General features: G+C 42.3%; 1 protein-coding gene across 4 annotated transcripts in view; it reads right to left on the reverse strand.

Annotated features, from left to right (window-relative positions):
• Positions 1-11,339: 11,339 nt before the first annotated feature.
• LOC143324821 (zinc finger protein 516-like) overlaps positions 11,340-21,039 on the reverse strand; it is a 48,489-nt gene continuing 38,789 nt past the window's right edge. For 2 of the 4 annotated variants that reach the window (XM_076737573.1, XM_076737572.1), the window contains exon 5: positions 17,439-18,383. In XM_076737573.1, the coding sequence (XP_076593688.1) occupies positions 18,178-18,383 (206 nt within the window). In that variant the 3' untranslated portion in view covers positions 17,439-18,177. Of the gene's footprint in view, positions 15,701-17,438; positions 18,384-21,039 lie in introns of those variants that run through there. The other 2 variants (XM_076737575.1, XM_076737574.1) reach the window with 2 other exon arrangements.

Below are 21,039 nucleotides of genomic sequence, written 5' to 3' on the forward strand. Positions count from 1 at the left end.
ACCCGCTCCTGACGGGTGGCGGCAAACGCAATGTGACACAGCCAGCAGTATCTGGTTTCTCCTGCACCGACTACATTTCATATGGCTCAGAGGGGCTTAGAGCGGCCATGGGGAGGGCGTCTTTCTTTCTGTGTGTGTGTGTGTGTGTGTGTGTGTGTGCCTATGTGTGTGTGTGTGTGTGTATGTGTGTGTGGCTGTAGGAGGTAATCGAGCAGATGTCAGGAGAGAGTCTGAGAGGGGATGTGTACACTGAGGGACGACTGAAACCTGTCACATTGATTTTCAGTGGTCTTGTAGCATGGGCGTGTGTGTGTGTGTGTGTGTGTGTGTGTGTGTGTGTGTGTGTGTGTGTGTGTGTGTGTGTGTGTGTCTTTGTGCAGTGTGTAGAGTTTAGGAGCATGTCCATGTTCAAAGCGGGGATGTTATGTGTTTGTGTGCTAACAGAGCAAATGTAATCACACTGTCAGAACACAGTTACGTTCACTGACTGTGTTAATATCGGACTGCGCGTGGAAGTAAGAGAGAAGTAATATGTAATCGTGACTAAAGAAATAAATGTATTTGATATTTGAAAACATCCATATCAGCTTGTGCTCATAACACGTGTGAGTATAAGCCGTAATATAGGCAGTTCATGAATCAGACTGCATTCTGAGAGGGCAAATTTCACATTTCCACATGTCGCAGTTTTGCGATAATGATTACGTGATGACGATTCCCAATTAACCCACCAAAAAAAGGACATCCCAATCACTCATGTCTGGCAAAAAGAAATAGTTTAGCACGGATTTAGAACTGCCTCTGCAAGCACGGGCGTGAAGAAAGAATGATTAAAAGAAATCAGCAACACCCATAAAAAGACAATTTTGTTGGGATTAATGAGCATGCTTCATGACAAATTTGTTTAAAAAATGATGTATGAACGGATCTTTTTCATTCCCCTCTCATTTGTTTTAGGAAGCAAAAATATTAACCTGCACAATACGTCCTACCTGCTTAGTTAGTGCATTTATTTTCTCTATGAGACGTTTAAAAAACACAAATCATCCGCATAACCATTACTTTCAGCCGCATTCTCAGACGGCACTGTAACTCCACATGTTCCGCAGACAAAATGAACAGGGGGCCTCTCACATGAAATGTCACAGCTATGTATCCTCAGGCTCATTTTAGTGTGAAAAGCAGCCACAGTAGGGCTTGTTGAGCAACGTGAGCAGAAGCATGACATCCGTTCACCTACCTAGCTCCTTCTTCTCCCTCCTCCTCCTCCTGCATGAATCCTGGAAGCAGAAGATTCCCAGCAGAGGAAACACAGGCGCTCTCCAGGTTCTGGGTTAAATACAGACACCACTGCCGCCACAACGCTCATCGCCACCTTCTTCCCGCCATACATAGTGTGCCATCTTTTGGCCGCTCAATGAACTGCTTCCCCTGCCTCTTTTCCTTTTTTTCTGTGCAGGAAAAAGATCATAAAATCAGTGAAATAAAGTGAAATGGTTGTCTGGGGATGGATATGTCCCTTGCAACGTGAAGTGGAACTTGAGGAAATCGACGGATCTCCTGCAGCTTTGCGGAGGACTATTGCTGCGGGGCTCTTTTTTCAAACCCTTACAATTTATGCAGGCTCTCCAGCCGTAAAAACACACATTTCTGCCTTCTGATGTCTCACACGCTCGCTCCTGATGAGAGGATTGGATGAATGAATGAGCCGAGAGCTGAAAGTAATTATGGTGGTTAAAAACAATTAGACATAAATATTACAACTTCGTATGAAATCACGAGGACTTGTGTGCACACACGTGTGAATGTGTGTGTGTGTGTGTGTGTGTGCGTGTGTGTGTGGATGGCTTGCATGCATACACACAGCAAAATACAGAGAGAGAGAGAGATAGAGATATTCACCTTCGAAGGGTCACTCTCCTCTTCCTGGCTCATTAAAAACAGCCCCATTAGCAGTGTTCCTTCAGAGCTTGACTGCCGACAGATATGTGAGTGTGTGTGTGTGTGTGTGTGTGTGTGTGTGTGTACACTGGATGGTAAAGACATGCAGCGTTTTGGAGGCCTCTGGGCTGCTGAAGAATACATTAAACAGCAAAGAGCCCCTCTCCTCTTCCTGACTGACTCCTGCTGGGACTACTTAGCATTTCTGGGGTGAAAACTTCTCCAGCAAGGTTGTCAAACACTATATACAAATTACAGCGGAGCTAAATTGCTCCTGTATATAGTTATTTAACTTTTGTGGTGGCTCATGTGTGTTTTTGAGCGTGTGTTTGTCTTGGCCTGATGAAGGCTGTATTCCCCCGATACACTACGGGCAATGTCGCTGGGAGGGAGAGAGCAGATTTGTAAAATTGCAAAAGAGACGTTCAAAGCTGCAAATCCCACAAGAGTCCAAAACAACTTCACAATCGTTTGCTCATGAAAATTCTAGCAGTGTTAATGTGTTTTTGGGTCACAGATGGTAAGAGACAGTAAAAGTATCTCATTTCTCTGCACTCATTGTGTGGTGATCCAGTGAGAATTAAGATGAAAAATTTAAAATTTAATTAAATGCTAATCACAGTCAGTCCACATGCAAGTTTGTCCTTGTTGACCCATAAAGTTAATGGCTGAGGTTTGATTGGCAAAGGGCTGATCTCAGATCAGCGCACTGCAAGTCAGAAAATGTCTCCAAACTACTCTTCATTTGATCTGTCCGGGCGGTGCAATGAGAGGCGTTCAGGTGTCTCTACTGTAGCCCACTCTGAACTTTATTGTTCTGTTTGTGAGAACCTGTGGGTGCTTTAGACTGAAACTTCAGTGTTGGTAGAACTGCTCAACCTTTCACTTACATAAAAGTACAAATACAAGAATGTAAGGATAAGTAGAAACAAGCTGCATCCAGATTAAGACATCAAAAAGTATTATCAGCAACACTAAAAGTATTAAAGTAAAATGAGTCATTATGCAGAAACACATTAGTTTGGTGACATCAGATTATCAAACACATCAGTGTGGAAGACGGTTGTAGCTGGTGGAGATGGAGCCTCTTCTCACTATATTAGTTTGTAGTTCAGCGGTTTAGTCAAGTGTGGTCCAACTATGGGTTGGACCCCCTCCGAGGGGTCACAAGATAAATCTGAGACATGAACAGGGAGGAGAGAAGAAAAAACTAAGTCTTGCATTTATTTTTGGACTTTATTCTGATTGTTAATTCAGTTTTTCTTTTGTGTGTGTGAAATTTTAGATATTTTTCCCTCTTTGTGTCTGGAGCAGGTATTTTAATGAAACTGTCTGAGATGTTGATAGGAGAAATCTCTTTTTTGGTGGAACGGCTGGCAACTTTGTTATAAGGTGTTACACATGTGGTAATCTTTAACAATGTGTTTCCAAAACATTTTACTTTTTACCTTTGTGTTAATTTTGGTGGAGAATGAAACGGCCCATTTTGTGAGAATTTTAAAAATGTTTTCTATCTACATTTGCTGAAAATGTTGTACAATTTTTGTCTATAAAAGGAGATTATTAACATGATTATACATTTTTGGAATTTTAATTGTTTCAAGACTGAAACCTTAATTTAGTTTAGAATAGGTTTAGCTTGGGCTAAACCATACTGTAAGGCAGTGAAGGTGAGGCGATAGGGAATGAATTGTGCCTGGTGTCCTTAAAAGGAAAGTAACACCAAAGTGTGCGTGTGTGTGTGTGTGTGTGTGTGTGTGTGTGTGTGTGTGTGTGTGTGTGTGTGTGTGTGCGTGCGTGCGCGTGTGGACGTGTCTTGTAAGAGTGATAATAAATCACCTTGCTGCTCACCACCACCACTCATCCATTAAAGCTGAACCAGGATTCAAATACTCAACCCATCAGAGGTGCCAATAACGAGCAGCGCCATAGAAAATTACAGGGGAATTTAAGTATGCTGCCTAATGGCATTGGCACAGACACTTTGCCAATTCACATTTAGTGGTGTGGTGGTGCGGCTGGCCCGGGGTGCCGGTGGAGACTGACACATCTCTCTTGAGTCTGTCCAGGCGGGAGATTGGCCCGTCTGTCAGCGGCCAGGTCTCTGCCATTACCCATGATCACCCCCAGCTCTTCTTACCCTTTTAACCCCCCACCCCTGCACTAAAATGCCCTCTCTTCTCTCTTTGTCCACAACAGTCCTCTGTGTTTTCCTCTTTCATACCGCCACCTCTGTCCTCCATCCTTGTACTACAGCAGTGTTGTAGTGGTAAACAAAAAGGTGTTTAAACTTTGCCCTGCAGTTGATGATCTTAATGAGGCAAAACAACTTAATAAAAAAAATCAGATAAACCTGCAGAAAGGTATTAATTAATGGGCTTTTTGTCCCTTTGAAGATTCTTCTTTATGAGGCTTAAATTGCTCTATTATCATTAAACACTGTTTCTCCTGGTTTGTTTTCTACAATACTGGCAAGAAATGATACAGCTAATATGATTGCTCTTAAATAACCGAAAAACACATTTCTCTGTTCTTTATTTGTGAAATATGTTACATGCCCATACTAGCTAATTATTTTAATTGGAATAGAAGAAAAATGGGAATATATGTTCAACTCAAATTCTTAGTTTTCAGTTTCATTAACTCTGACGTGGTCAATATGCAGACATCTATGATACACTCAATTTCTTGTCTGTTTTCATTCTCAATATTTTAGCAGAAAGTCAAATATGCATGGCTCAAATTCCAAAAATGTCAGAACGCCGTGTAAAACATGAAACAGAATGTGATAACTCGCATATCCTTTTTGACATATACTCAATTGAAAACAGAACAAAGACAATTTATTTAGTGTTTTACCTCATCAGCTTCATTGATTTTCTAAAAAATATTCTTATTCTGGATTTGATGCAGCAACATGTTTCAACCAAGTTTGGACAGGAGCAACTAAAGACTGGGAAAGTTGTGGAATGCTCCAAAGCACCTGTTTGGAGCGTTGCACAGGTAATCAGATTGATTGGTAACAGGTGATAGTATCATGATTGGGTATGAAAGGGGCATCCTGGAAAGGCTCAGTCGTTCACATGCGAGGATGGAGAGAGGTTCACCACTTTGTGAACACATGATTGAATAAAGGATGTACTAAAACTGTTGTCATTCACAGTTGGTTTGATAAGAATTGCATTCTGCTTTTATTTACATTTGACACAGAGTTCCAGCTTTTTTGGAATCAGGCTTGAGTTTTTCTTACTGAAAAAAACATGCAGAAATTAACTCAGCTTGTAAAAACTGTTGGAAACTATTGCTTAGACATTCTCAAATTAACAGTTTTTACAGTGTATATATTGTGAATTTACAAATGTATTGAAAATAATCAGTTTAGGGGATGTTACATGTGTTTGTGATGGTTTACACACATTATATCCCTGCGTCCCTCCCTTTGTTCCATTTCACCCTCAAATTTACCGTCATATTCTAAAAATTTGTAGCTGGAGAGGCTGATGTTGAACCACCTTCATCACATGTTTGCTCTGGGATCAGGTGACCTCCCTATAGAAACACATGGGACAAGCTCACTGCCCTTGAACAAGGTTGGAGACCATCACTAATTACCAGAGAGGAGGCGGAGGGCTGGCAGAGACGGTTGTTTGATAGGAACACTACGCTCATTTTTCATGGAATAATCTCCATGTACAGATCTCAGCAAAGAAATGACAATAAAATGCCAGCAGTTCTTCAAGCCCTGTTATCCTCTGTGATTTGGCTTTGCTGGAGCAAAACTATAGCAGACTGAGATTCAAGCCGCTGAAGGAGAAGAAGAGATGAAGGGTATCGGACAGCATTTGTTTCAACAAGAAGGGCTGAGGGTGATAGAGCAGGCGTTGAGCCAGAAAGGAGATGACCCCCACCCTTTTTCTTAATCTGCTGCGATGCTCATGTCAATTGGTAAAGAGGGTGTGACCGATAGAATAGATTCTCAACTTCAAGGCTTTATTCCACCCCCCCGCTCCCCTTCTTTAATTCTCCTTCCTTGTTGTCTTCTTGCAAAGGAGCAGAAAAAAGTAAAGTGCAGAAAAGGGCGACTGAAAGATTTCTGCCAAAAGTGTAACGTGAAATTTAAGCTGAAAGAAGCAGCCACCAGCATTAGCTGGTTAAGTATCAGCGGCAGAGAAGAGGTAATGAATGTAGAAAGGGAGACATATGAAATGTCATTAATGTTAATTCTAATCACTTTTTGGCTATTAAGCACAAATTAGTGAAGGCGATGTTAAATGTCATGGTCTGTCCTGGGATTCATATAAGAGAGGGTGGGGGCCACAGAATAGGTTCTCATTTACATGCTTAAGATCCAACTTAATTCTCACAAGGGGTGATGGAAAATGAAGCCGAGCCGTAAACCGATGACGATGACACGCAGGCTCAGGAAAAACACAAACGTTTTCTGGCGGCTGATTCTTCATTGTTCGCGCTCAAGGTTATTTTCTTGAGCTTGTCGTCGAACGTCATTCCCTTGAATAATTCCGCTCAGGCTTTTCCTGCCTCTGGCTTTAAGGTTTGCGCTATTTAAGACCAATCATGTCAATGTGGAAAAGAATTAATCCTGCTTAAAAATATATTACATGACTAGAATGTATGTTAACATCCCCCTGATTCTGTCTCTGGATATAGACTTTAGTTTGGTGGAGCAGGAGATAGTTGAAGTAAATAATCATGTGGGCTAGATATCAAGAGGAGTTCATTGTCAAGTTCACTTATATACTTACTAGAGCTTGTTTTCATGTAGGTACTCTGTATCTGTCAAGCGCTCCAATCCTGGAAAAAAAAAGAATCAAGGCAGTGAACAATGCAGCATTTTAAAAGCAAGTCAAGCTAAATCCCCACAAAAACCATGTCATGTAATTCGTTGCGATAGATAGATTAACCTCAGTGCACCGCAGAGGCCTCTGCATTCTTGTCCACATTGTTCTAATGGCAGCCCACGGTCTTTGGGAATATCCTGTTTTTTCGCTGCTCTCTCTTTCTTTCCTCTGTGGCTACAGTTGACTGTGGGAGAGTAAATAACATTTGATATGCATAAACAGCCCCTTCCTATTCATTACTGTCAGAGCGTTGGAGTGCAGGAGGCGGAGGTCAACATGTGAAGGTCCTCCTCAGGCAGGAGAAACGCCTGTGGTAGCTGTCACTCCTCTACTACCCCCCCCTACCACCACCACAACTCAACCCCCAGCCCTCCCTCCATCACCTCCTCTTCCTCCCCCTCCCTCACTCCCCTATTAGCACAGGCTCCGGGTCATAACCTTTCCGTGGCATTTTGCGATTCCACAACCCTTTGATTAGTGCAATATTTACATATTTCACAGTGGAGAGGGCGTTCTTGTGTCGCAGACACTTGAAGTGTTGTAAATGCGTTTGGCCTTTTGCCTGGGAAATGCGGAGGAGTCGGACTCTCTAGTGGTAACTGTAGTCAAGGCTGCCGCACTGATATACGCCGTAGTGTGTTTTAAGTATATTTACCCCCTCCACCCTGCCCACGCTGCTGCAGCCATTGCACTTGTACAAGTGCCATTTGGTCAGTGATGTGGCCCTTGTCCTCCTGAGGAAGGCCGTTTAACAGCCATTAGAGAGGGATAGTGCTCCCTGGTGGCAGATACAGATCAGGCCCTCTGACATGGACAGTACACAGCAGAGCTACGGAGGGTTACATGCAAAGAAGAACAGAGGAAGCTGCTCTGGTAGGAGTTCATTGGTACATGCAGGAACAGCATGAGAGATAGCAGAGAAACATCAATGAAACACAGGCTTCAGAGACACGGCATGCTCAGGGTGAGCCGCACTCTACAGAGTACTGTAACAGGGGGAAGATATCTGTTCGTTATTAGATGGATTTTTTTCTTTCAAAATATTTTGATGGCTTGTTGCACAAAACTGTTTTAAACAACTGGATATGGACTGATTTTTTGTCTTTCTAGCAGTTCACCTTTAGGAATGGTAATGCTGGCCTGTCGATTTGGACTTTGGTACATACAGTCATGTTCCCCTCAAGATGACTTTGGTAATCCCTTCACCTTCCATATAGTGCCATCATCAGCTTTAAATTTGGCCATTACTGTAGAGTGGCAGAGTAGAGTAAAGCGTTCATGTCCCTGAGGAGCAATTTGGCTTGCAGACAGCAGTCGGTAGTAAATGCAACAATCAATAAAAAAATGGGAATCCATACAACATAGACATATCTACATATATAAACACAAGTACACAGGTTGTGGGACCGAAAACCTGCAAAACAAATGAAAATCCTATTAGCTTCAATAGTACTTGGTGTTTAGTACTAAACAAGCTAAGCCTCACCCTCACAGAACCCCAAGTGTGGCTTCTGGCTCTCAGTCTAAACCTCACCCTGTCTTAAAGAATTGCTGACCCACTTGGACAATTCATGCTAAATGTAGTCCAACCACATCTAAAGGAAGGAGGTTTATAACTGTTGGCACATTGCAAATGGGCACATTCAATGACAGGGTGAAAGAAATAAAGCTGGGGAGACACAATAATCATTCAAATGGGGATAACGGTGCACGTTTTTATACTGTATCTCGTCCAGTTTTTCTTGTGTGTTGCACTCATTCGAACAACATGAAAGGTGATGAAAGTATTTGTGTAAAGAATGAAAGGAGACAGTTTAAGTCCTGCCTACTTTCTTACCTCAGTACTGCGAGAAATGGGCTTGCATGTCAGATTTGGTTTCCTAAAGTTACAAAAATTGTTAGACATAGCCCATTCAGTTCCAACATCAAAAGCTGCTCGAAAGTCCAAACAGAATTTCTTTTGAAGCATACTGATGTTTTCATTGTTCTGTGGAAATCTAAATGCTGTTTTAGGCTTTCCCCCCTTTTTCAGAATACAATTCTGCGTGAAACATCTTATCAGAGTCATTAAACTGGTCTCAGAATATCCCTCACAGTGAGTGTCAATCCAAAAATCCTGTCTCAAAGACCTGTATCAGCTGAACCCAAGGTGCAACCACACATAGATAAGCTATAAATATGCAGTTAAAAAGGTAAAACCTGATAAATGTTATGCACAGTGGGAAAAAGTAATACCCCTGTGGTCACACCTCTGTCAAAGAAAAGACTTCCAAAGAGAACAACAACAGCTTTCTACAGTGACATAAAGACGTGAAATAAAAAAAGCACATTATACTGCGTTCTCCAGCACACCTATCCATCAAATCTGAGTCAGCCTGACATTCGGCGTATTTTCCACCTCAGTCATTCAGTCAGTCAGTCAGCTTCCCTCTGCTATGTGACAGAAAGAAGAGATGTCAGCGAACAGGTTTTTCAGGGAGCTCAGGGCCGTCACGTCTGCCTTCGCAGTGACTGATGAGGTTGGGAAGAGTGACGGGCAGCTGCAGTCTTTTCTCAGCCCGCGGGCCTGCCTGGCATTAACGTTATGTGCCATGTTCTCAGAGGGAACCCGTCATTCAGCCGTCGCTCAAACCGACAGACAGATGGTGCACATAGACACCGAACATGAAAGAGACTGGCAAAGTAGCAACGAATCCCTAGGTGGTCCCTCGTAGTTGAAGGGTGAGGGTTTCTCATCACCGTTGCTTGGCAGCTCGACTTCAACCGCACGGCCACACATGGACATCAAGGTGCCAACGGGCCCGGACGAACATCAAAGTCGCTATCCATCAAACATGTCACATGCTATGAAAGAGAACAGCTTGCAGTATGGCTTAGGTCTGATTTGTTTTCACCTCAGCCTCATGAATCATGCCCACTTTCACTTTCTTCTGGAGGTAATGGAGATTGTGTGTGGAGCCAAATCAGAGCCACCATTAGAAACAGCAGACTGCATTCAAGAAGCAGGTTAGTCGGCCATCAGAGAGTTTTATCAAGTACGTGAATGTGTGGGTAGATCATTAGCAGCAAATGTGACTGGGATAGACAAGAAGTAAATAAGTAACATTCCACTACATGTCTTTTGGAGTGAAGTACAAGTATATTGTGAGGATGGAAATGTGTGTGAATGAGCATGTACATCATAATGAGACACTGATCCAGATAAAGGAAATGTGTTCGAGTAAGCGGCACCCTAAGACAGTGCGGTCAGACCCACCCTTTGATCCATGCAGCTAAGCTGACACCTATCCGAGCATTATTTCAAAGGCAGTGAAATATCCTCCACACTGGATACATCACACCAGTTAGGCTGCATGCATGTGACATGTGGGGCTTCAAAAAGAATTGATATACTACACCAAGTGATCATGTGAAAATGATGTGATGGTGTGAAAGGGGTCACTCGTAGTGATGAACCTGCAGAGAATTGCCACCTAATCTGCAGCTCCCCTCAGCTTTACAGAGCTTTGTGGCAAATTTCAGTCGTGGGCCCACAACTTTACTGTTATTGTTCACTCTCACCGCTGTCAAAGTGTTGTTTGCGGCCACAGCAGACAGCTGTTTTCAGCAAAAAAAAAAAAGCTCTTAAAACCCACTGTGCACTCTCTGCCCAGCACCAAACAGCAGACAGACATAGTTAGCGACTAGCTGGTGAACACAGTGGAGCATTTAGCAGCTAAAGAGCCAGATATTTCCCTCAGGAGTTGGTAGAGGCCAAACACAGAGCTAAAAGAGAGTGAGTATTGGACTGGAGATTCACCAGGTGGCCAAAAACATGACTCTAAAAGAATGATGGTGTTGCTTTGCAACTGCCGGAGATATTTGCTGACAAGTTCACCACATCAGCTTAAAAGGTGATTATATGACAATGTTGTGTTCACAACAACTGCTGCCAGGTGCGCAAAAAGGTGCCATTATTGCAGGTTTAAGTATACCCTAAATGTTAAAATCACAACCTGTAATAATATGATCCATGGGGAGAGGGGGAGATACCCACTATGTGCTGCAGTTAAAAAGAGATTTACTGGCGTTTAGGGGAGGCGGCTAGAGACTAAACAAACCAAACTCCTATAACTCTGGTGCATGTGTCACCATGGAGGCTAGGCAGATACTACTGAAGGTGACTGTGGTTTGTCTTGCTTCTGGCTCACACTAAAATATACCATCAGTTGGTTCAAACTGTTGAACGTGGGTGGAAAGATCATTTCACTCAGAGGTGGCGAAGTGAGCTCAAAAGCATGTTTGCATGTGAGCTTTTATTTGAATTTAAATAAAAGTACATATAGTGTGAAAACCAAAATTACAGGCAGGCTATTTGTAACTTCAGGGTGCACAACACCAGGCCACTGGAACACATACAAGCCTGGTTAGGAATCAAAGGGTCCTGCAACCTTTTCATGCCCTTTGATTACACAGTACACATATGTAAATAAGGCTGTTTATTGAAGAATGTTCTACCTTTGTGCTTCATCCCTGCAGGTGCCATTGTTTTGTCATGATTTTATTGTAGATTTAGTTTGTTCTCTATGCTATGGAACAATGTTAACCACATAGCAACAAGGAAAAAGACAGTTTTCATGTCGAATCTGAGATATTAATTGTGACAAAATAAAATTGTAATGCTATCACAGGGTTTTTGTGTGCTGTGGCTGTGGTCACCGAGACAATGTGGCCCTATTCATTGTTTCGGAGTGATATACCAGTCCAGCTTGTGTGCACATTGCTGACAGTAACATCTGATGACAGTGACTGACCATGGCAAGAATAAGTTGTGTGAAAGACACAAAAGAATGCAAAATATGCTCAGCTTTTGATACTGTCAGTATTCAGAGACACTGCGCTGCTTGGGTCTTTGTAAATTTCACACCGACAGTGTGAGTAAAAGGGGAAAAGAAAATTTGCAAACTGTGAATCTGCGAAGTTTTTTCATCTAAACTTGGACGCGTTCAGTCACAGTGGTTGAGGTAAATTTAAAACAAACAAGCAAAACCAGATGAAACGGCGCCAACAGGTGCCATTTTGTGTGTCTTTATTGTGGACATGACATTACATCTTTTTGAAATGATGTACAAAAGTGTAACAGAACTGAGAATGGCTCAGACGAGGTAGAGCTTTCACATCGGCTTGCTGGCATGAAAACTACACAGTATAAAAACAAAAACAACCCAGAAAAATCAAATTAAACAAACGCTCCTGTCTGCTTCTGTCCTCTTATCCTTTTTGAAGTGATAATAAATACAGATATCAACCAAATACATTTGGAATAATAATGTCTTCTAAGGTAAACTAATCATGAAGTTCATAACAAATAAAAAAAAGCAATACGGACACAAATAATACAACTTAAGAGGCATGATAAAAACCCCACCAAAGAGAAAAGAACGACACCTGCCAGCCCCTCTGGGAGGGCAGCCATGACTAGCTACTGAACAAATCCTACAGTTTAGCAAAGAGAAAGACTAAAAACACACTCTTACATCTTTATGAAAAAATAAGCACTGCTGCACCTAGCATTATCAAACTTTCCATGAGGAAACGTAGCTAAAAAGCTGTGCCACACAGCCGTCACAGAACATATCGTTTGTCATTAAAATCTATGGAATTACCCTAACAAAAAGCCTCTAAACAAGACATGACATTGAAGTGTGTTAGCTGGCACCATTAAAAAGACATTCTCAAAGAAACCTTAGCTAGAATTGGACAAGATGAGAACGGTTAAAGCAGTAACCTAGTCTAAGTGCACTAGTAATGCCATTTGGTTTCTACCGCTGTATATAAGGGTTTGGTAACAGTGGATTACAGATATACAGTTTATATTACATACACTCACTCCTGCTTCATAGTTTTTCTAAGTCACACTTCGGAGTAAAAATTCATAACTGAGGAGTTAATCTTAAAGGGAATTCTGTACAACATTGGTATTAGTACTACGCTATGTCGAAGGCTAGAGTATCCGTTTCAAGTATTTTCACTACCCACACCTTCAATATACACGTTTGTATATTATTAGGCATATTCAAGCACACAGTATTGTATGCATAACTCACCAACCCACTGGTATAGGAACCATTTCATCATCGTGTAAAAACTACTGAGGTCTCAAAATAGATGGGAAGTACAGTACTCTATGCTCCGTAATCGTTAACTGGTTTGAATTTTGATTTTATGTGTACAAAAGTGTCTCCGCAAATCCACAGTTCTACTCTTGCTCTGTAAGTCAGGGCTGCTTTGAACTGCCTTGCTTTTCTTCTTCTTTTCCCCGATGTGACTTTTTCAGGCATAGAGGAGAGAAAACCAAGCCCAGGACACAAAGAAAACATCTCCTAGCTAAGAACAGGCCCTGCTTCATAGCAGCCAATAAGCTTCAAACAGGCTTTCATTGCAAGGGAGATAGGCCAGTATACAAAGCATCTAGAGGGAGGCTGGAGAACACAGAAGTTAGTCAACCTCTTATACAGTATGGAGTGGTCTGAAACGAATGCATATACACACGCAGAAATGCACACTCTCACACACACCTGTGTTAAGGCTGTGACGGCTCTACAATTCAAAAGGCTTCAGAGCGTCTCCAATTCGTGTATTCAGATCTGGACTCTCTGGAAGCCTGACCTCCTGACCTCTGGCTGCTCTCTCTCTCTCTCTCTCTCTCTCTCTCTCTCTCTCTCTCTCCCTCCCTCCCTCCCTGACCTCCTCACTCTTTCCTCCCAGAATGCAAATCTTCACAGCACCACTTAAGAAATTAGACTGACGGTATGGGAGTGTGGCTCAGTCTGCTTCATTGTTTTGGTAACAAAATCAGCTCTGCATCTCTGGCTGTTCTGTCCGACGTGCGTGCTTATATACAGTGGATATGTTGAACGGTACATTTGTTTTATCTGTTGGTCAAAACTGCCAGCTTTAGATGGGAATATCAATACCGCTTTCATGTCTGCCATTCACTATGAGACGACCAGCTAGCAGCCAGTTAGCTTAGCTTAGCGCAAAGACTGGAGACATGAGAAAACAGCCACAATGTCTCTGAACTTTCCTTTGCAGATGGTTTAACTGGGTAATGTGAGTATTTAAAGGAAAACTGGGAATGTTAGAAAAGTCCAAAAAATAAAAAATAAACCAAATTTAATGTGGAAGAAGTTTGAATCTCTCCGGTCTGATTAACTATCCTGTGAGCCCTCAGGGAGACTGGATTGATTTTGGTACCGAAGCTTCCATCACATATTGGGTTAAGGAGACCAACAGGTCAAAAGGTCAGCGTTGCCCTTTAGCAATAGCAAATTAAGATGCCTCTTTGCTCATTAACACTAGTGGTACCATATTTTCTTTTGCAGGTACACAAGTTGGAGTTTCATCTGTGCGATATACAGCCGAGCTAGCGTCTTCCTGTCGTCCCCACTGTTTTGGAGTTGGTCTAATTCAAAGTCAGAAGTGTCGGAAACACTCCCTAATATGAAGGAGTTATGGAGGAAAACTGCCTCCACTCAGCCCCTTCCTCTTAAATGGACAATAATTGAATGGCCATAAAAATGGTACACTCGTTTATATTGGCTATTAAAAACGTGCACTCTTTTTAATGAGCACTAAAGCAGACACCCCATTAGCGTTTCCTCTTTCTCCCTCCCTCTTTCTCTCTCTCTCCTTCTAATCATCAGCTTCACAGCCTCAGAGTGGTCACTACACTCCTTACATTACACTCTGGAGTGGAGGGAAGTGAGTTTAACACACTTGTGCGTGCAGACACACACAAACACACACACACACACACACACTCACACTCACACACAGACGGATGAAAGTCTTCATCTTCGCGCCTCAGAACCCAGAGGAAACAAACTTGTAATGTGTCAGTTGGCTGTTGATGATTTAGGTTAGAGCATCTTCTCTCTCGTCTCATCTCTGATGATTGGTGTCCTGAGGAATGCACAAAGTCTTACACAATAAAGTTAAAACAAAAATAAGAGGGGGGCAACTACAGCAGCCATGCAAAGCCACAGTCCTTGATTAAAACGGCAGCAGTTGCATTCAAGTTCAGTTTATCCGCTTCTTTTCATAAATATTTGCTTTTCTTGTCAAGCCGCACAAGGCAGCTTCACTTGTTGGTACCTCCAAAATGGCAGCAAGAGGTAACTTTGAATTTCGAGGCCTTCTAGATTCAGAAATCCTTTAAGGTGATGTAAACTACACACATCTGCTCACGTTTTGCCAACCTTCACGCTAAAGAAGAGCAAGGGAAGCAAAAGATCGATCGTTGGTGAGCCCAGCTTCCCTGCTGAGGAGACGCTTTATGTTTCCCTCCTCGTTTCCTCGGTGTGGAGAAATTGTCCCGCCTGTGTGCACACCTGAATCTCTAACTGCAGAATTTCCCCAGAAACTCTTTCTAGTAGTACATAAGACACTCTCCTTTGCTGCAGACCCCACATTGTGATTTTAAAACGTCCTAGCACAGCTTTAACTAGCTTCTTATTTAGAAAAAACAACTTTCAAAAACTACAAGAGCCTTCATTGTAGAAAATTCTTCTCGGGTCATCAAAGGATGATGGGTGGAGAGGAGAGGCTCAAAAAGTCAAGCATGAGTCCAACTTCCAGTCCTCTGGGTTTTAGGATTGGTGATGGTGTCTTTCGGGTTAAGTGATTCCTGACTTGTCCGGTCCAGATCCTGGTCTATCAGATGGTCTACTGTCGTTGTGGTGTTGGTGGGTGTTTGGCAGCCAGCACTCCCGGCTCCTCCTGGCTCAGCAACAAGCTCCTTGTGTCGGGGTACTGGCTGTTGTCAAAAGGCATATGGTGGACACTCTGGACGTGCGTCTTTAGGTTCCCTTTCTGAGAGGCTCGGTATGGGCAGAGCTGGCAGCAGAATGGCCTCTCCCCTGTGGAACACACACACATACACACAATACACAGGTTAAGTTGAAAGGTCAGGTGGAGGCTGTCATACAGAGGATCTGAGACGTTTTAGAGATATTTGAATATACGAGGGATTTAATAAGACACAACGATGTGAACCAGGGACGAGACTCACTGCAGCGGAAACAGAGAAGGGAAAGAAGCAAACACACAGACCGACACAAACCAAGACACACGGTGGCATTCAACTAGAAACTGGGAAACATTACACGTGTTAAGAGAAGCATTCACATTTAATTTTTTACATCTAATTTCACTTAAACAGAAAACTCCACTTCTCCATTCTGACCCAGATGGACTGACTCTTCTCTTTCCTGCCATCTGGAGAAGAGTGCCACTGTCTGTACAGACCTACTTCAGTCTCAGTGTGTTTCTCTCAATCACCCGGGCCACCCAATGCCCCAACACACACCCCAACACACTCCACACACACCCTATACTCTCTCTTCTAATTAGACTGACCTACAATGGCAAAGAAACCTCGGGAAAAATATAAAAAAATAATAAAAGAATAAGCAACACACACCTGAACAAAACAAATGAGATTGCCATTTAATTGCACCTAATTATCATTTTGATAAATGGAAGAGTATCAAAGCGGGAAAACAAATGACTCCCTGTGCCCCTCCCGCACCCTTCTCCCTAAAGAAGAAACAAGGAAATATAGCTGTTATCATACATCATCACAAACACAACGGAGAGAAAGGAGGGGGGGGTGAGGAAGAGAGAGAGAGAGATAAAAACAAAAAAAGGTATAATTAATCACACAAAAAAAGAAAAAAGAAAAAAAAAAAACAGCTGGAGAGACGGCGAGGGTGAGACGTGAGAGGAAAGCGAGAACCTCCACGACACCGTCCTGCGAGGAAACATCGCTGACGGAACCGGTGCACTACATTATACCAAAGGTTATCGTCACCGTAAAGCAGCGTCAACACTACATCTAATTGGACCCCTCTGCCGTGCCTGCTCCCATCATTCATAGTGTGCGGTAAATCTGAGTCCATGTGGGTGTGTGAGTGTGTGATTAATTAAGATGGAGGCGCAGCACGTAGAACCCAGCTCTCTCCGAATGTCAGAGCAGAAGAGATTTACTCCTCTGTTCCCTCCGCCTCAACTCTTGTCTCTATGACTAACTTCGAAAACTCTGAAGACATTTCACAAACTACAGGGGAACGTATTTCTTCAAGTCTGTCACACGTTTGTATGAAGGCTTATTTACACTTGCCACTTTTCCCTGTTTCTAATAGAGGCGACTAACAATTATTTTCATTATGGTTTCATCTGCCATTTGTTTTCTCATTTTAGTAGTTGATTCTATGAAATGTCAGAATTGGTCATTCCTGTTTCCTGACCAACAGTCCAAAACTCAAAGATATTGAATTTGCTATCTTATAAGACAAAGAAAAGCAGCAAATTCTAATTTGAGAATGGCTTTTTGCTCAAAACGTGATCTAAATGATTGTTAGATTGTCAAAATAGTTGCAAATAATCACCAACTCTATCTCAATGCTGTGATCTTTTCACACTACACTTCCTAGAAATGGCCATTTGTTTGTTCATGAAGTTTGACTTCTTCTACTTGGAGCTCTTCTGTTTGTTAAGTCATGCATCTTCACCCTACATGCAGATATTTCCAGCTGAAACACACTGCAGCCTGCATGTCAAACGTTCTTTTGAACATGTCCTATTTTTTTTCCTCAGTGTTGCACTGCAGCGAAGCAGAGACACAATTACACTGTAACAAGTGTAATTGTTATGATCTGACAGTTGAATGCTCAGATTGCAGTTTGCAGAACTTTGCAGCTGCAAATGTCTGCAAGCAGATTTGACTGACTTTAACTGCTTTTATGGACTAGTTATGGCTGAATTGCTGTTCTATTAAATCAATTTATAACAGAAAAAAGCAAATGTAATGCAGAAATGAAATCAAAATGTACTTTAAAACCAGTTGGCCTAAATTACCTTTCTACATGGAAGCAGATTTGGTATCATATATTAAAAGTGTAAATTCAGTGCAGGCAAAGATGAACTCACGCTTGTCCAATAAAAACAAGTGATGCAATCATGAGTTGAAAGAATCTGCAGTTTGGTGGGACGAAGGGAAACTTCAGTATCAGTGTTATGAAAAATTAAAGCACAAAAAACTACAGCATGTGCTCCTGATGTCATCCAATAAAGTGCTGAGGGAAACTGACAAGCATCAGGTTGCTTTTTCTCAATAAAAGAACCACTAACCCTTGAAGTTTAATTAAAACATGAAAGTCACCATGATTGAAGTTGTCGAAGCAAAACTGAAGCCTTTCAATGAGACAACTGTGATATGTGTACCGGATACACGCGCTGATGTCAGGCATGATCCGGCAGCATGTGAGAATGCCAGGTGTTAATGCCAGGTGCAGAGGGTGCCACGTGTGACTGTTACACACGAAAAAGAAAACACTCACAGAAGCACGGGGGTACACACACACACACACACACAAACACACACACACAGGCATGCAGAGGTGAGACAATAATAAGAAGAAACATGCAAAAGTGATGAGGGAGCCCAGTGGTTAGCCATCGTGCCACATACTTGTTTGGGAGCTTCAGAAGTGGTGGTGTGAGCGTCAGTACCTCTGTGGAGTCCGTTAAAATCAAACCCAACTGTGGGGGGAGAAGGAGGATGGGGGGAGGAAGAGGAGGAGGAGGAGGAGGAGGAGGAGGAGGAGGAGGAGGAGGAGGAGGAGGAGGAAGGGGAGGAGGGCATTCGGTTAAAAGCTCTACCAGATCAAAAAAAAAAAAAAAAAAGAAAAAGAAAAAAAATTCCACCACCACCCGCACACAGTAGCGTTTGCCATCAGCACCCTTTCTAATAGAGGGGAGCTGCCACTGAAGATGGTGATGATGGTGGTGATGATGGTGATGGAACCTGGTGGAGGCAAGTCAGTGATTTAATATGACGCATGTTAATAGAGGCCTCGGGGTGGCTGGCCTTTTCTGCGTGTGCACGTCCATGCTGAAGACAACCGTCGGTGACAACATTAATTACAGCCTCTGCGAGTGTTTACGGACCCTATGCATGGGTGTCTGTGTGTGTGTTAATACAGTGTGTGTGTGTGTGTGTGCATGTGTGTGTGTTTACAATACGGCTTTGGGGGAAGCTGAGCGCTGCATCACTTACCATTTGGCCTCTGTCACTTAGAATCACTGGCTGTGCCACGTATCATTCACACTCTCTATAAAGAAGCTACTTATCTCACTGTCTGCTGTGATCACTGCCAGCCTGGTTGATGGACATGACAGGACAGGAGAGGGAAGAGGGGGGAGAAGGGAGAGGAAGGGAGGAACGAAGAGGGAGAGAGGCAGACAAATAGGAGAGGAGAGAAGATGGAGGGGAGAAGGAAAGGAAACAGGTAGGGGAAAAAAGAAAAGGTGAGATGAGAGGAATCAAGAGAGGGAAGGAAAGAGGAAATGGAGATGAGAAAAGGTGAGAGGAGAGGAAATGAAAGGAAAGAGAGGGGCAAACAGAGAGAAGAAAGAGGAAGACGAGAGAAGAAACAGAAAGACGAGGAAAAAATAGATGACATGAAAAAGGATGAGGAGATGAAAGGGGGTGAGGTAAGAGGAAACAAGAGAGGAGAGTAGAAAGGGGGAAAGGAAAGGAAAGGAAAGGAAAGGAAAGGATTAAGGAAAGGATTAAGGAAAAGCAGAGGGGGAAAGGAGAAAGTAGAGGAAAAGGCAGTACGTCTAAATCAAACTGTTTAGTGAATGGCATCGGGACGCATGCAAATGGATTCATGGGGTTGGCGTGGACAAATGCTGATCTGCCTCATTAAAATGCGCAATTCCATCTCTCTAATTGACATGTGATTAATAATGTATACAATTTGTCACAGGTCAGTATCCGGAGCAAATCATGTTTCAGTTTAAAAAATAGAGACAGCTGCCCAGCCCAGGGCGGGGAAGGACTCACAGACTGGCTGTCACACTCAGCTGAACAAAAAGATCTGTTTTGATTTATCTTGGAAAATGCAGGAACGTAGCAGACGTATGGAGAGTCAGATGATGAAATATTGTTGAGAATGTGAATCCCCATGCATATATTCTCTATATCTCATGTGAGTGTTTCTGGGTGAATAAATAGTTGCGAGGGTGATGATGTGTGTGCACAGGTGGCATGGGACTGAGTGACTGTTGGAGGAGTGGCCAAAAAACTGGGAATATCTTGTAATACATGAATAATAAGGTTGTTCAACAGGTTAAAGCAGGATGTTGGACTTTGTGTACATAAAGTATAATAAATTGGCTGTTTGCTCGTGAGGTTCTTTGTCTATGTCTGTCATATGTTTCCCTTTTACAGCCCCGATTCCAAAAAAGTTGAGACTCTACGTGAAACATGATTAAAAACAGAATGCAAACAAACTTTGTTTAGCAGGTTCTGTTTTCTGACGTGTTCCCGAGCCCATGTGTTGATATCCTTTATCCAATCATGTGTTCACAAAGTGGTGAACCTCGCTCCATCCTTGCTTGTGAACTACCAATGAACCTGTTTACCTGTGGAATGTTCCAAACAGGTGTTTTTGGAGCATTCCACCTGTTTCCCAGTCTTTAGTTGCTCCTGTCCCAACTTGTTTGAAATGTGTTGCTGCATCAAAATCAGAATAAGCAGATATTTACAAAAATCAATCAAGCTGATGAGCTAAAACATCAAATACACCTTTGTACTATTTTCATTTTAGTATATGTATATGTTTAGGATTAGCAACTTAGAACAATGTGTTTCATTTATGTTTTACACAGCATCCCAACTTTTTTGGAATCGGGGTTGCTTGAGTGTGTGCAGGATGACATACTGTACATTTCTTTGTCTGTGAGTGAGTTTTTGGCAAACAGAAGTCATATATATGATATTGTAATACTATATCATGCATTTTCCATATCGTACATAAAACATTAAATATTTCCTTATTTGGTGCAACGCCAAAGCTTCATGCTCATTTTTGTATTTTATCACGTTAATCAAATATGCAAGCTGAGTTTGTGATAATTGGAGGGGTTACCACTTAAATTAGTTACATATTGGGTTTTAATTAGGTCAGAAAAAAAGAAAGCACGATTATTAATTAGATTAATTTTGCAGTTATCATTATCATTTCTACAGATACAGCAGCGGACACTGTAAAGCCAATTTCAACAAAATACAAGGGTTAAAAGCTGACACACATGGACAATATTCAAGTTTCTGACTGTGAGTTGATTTAAAAATGCTTTTTCATTACCAGCTCACGTGCGTACGTATGCAGTCTGTGTTCCTCTGAGT

The sequence above is a fragment of the Chaetodon auriga genome, chromosome 8, assembly GCF_051107435.1.
Source record: "Chaetodon auriga isolate fChaAug3 chromosome 8, fChaAug3.hap1, whole genome shotgun sequence".
In the NCBI taxonomy this organism is placed as follows: domain Eukaryota; kingdom Metazoa; phylum Chordata; class Actinopteri; order Chaetodontiformes; family Chaetodontidae; genus Chaetodon; species Chaetodon auriga.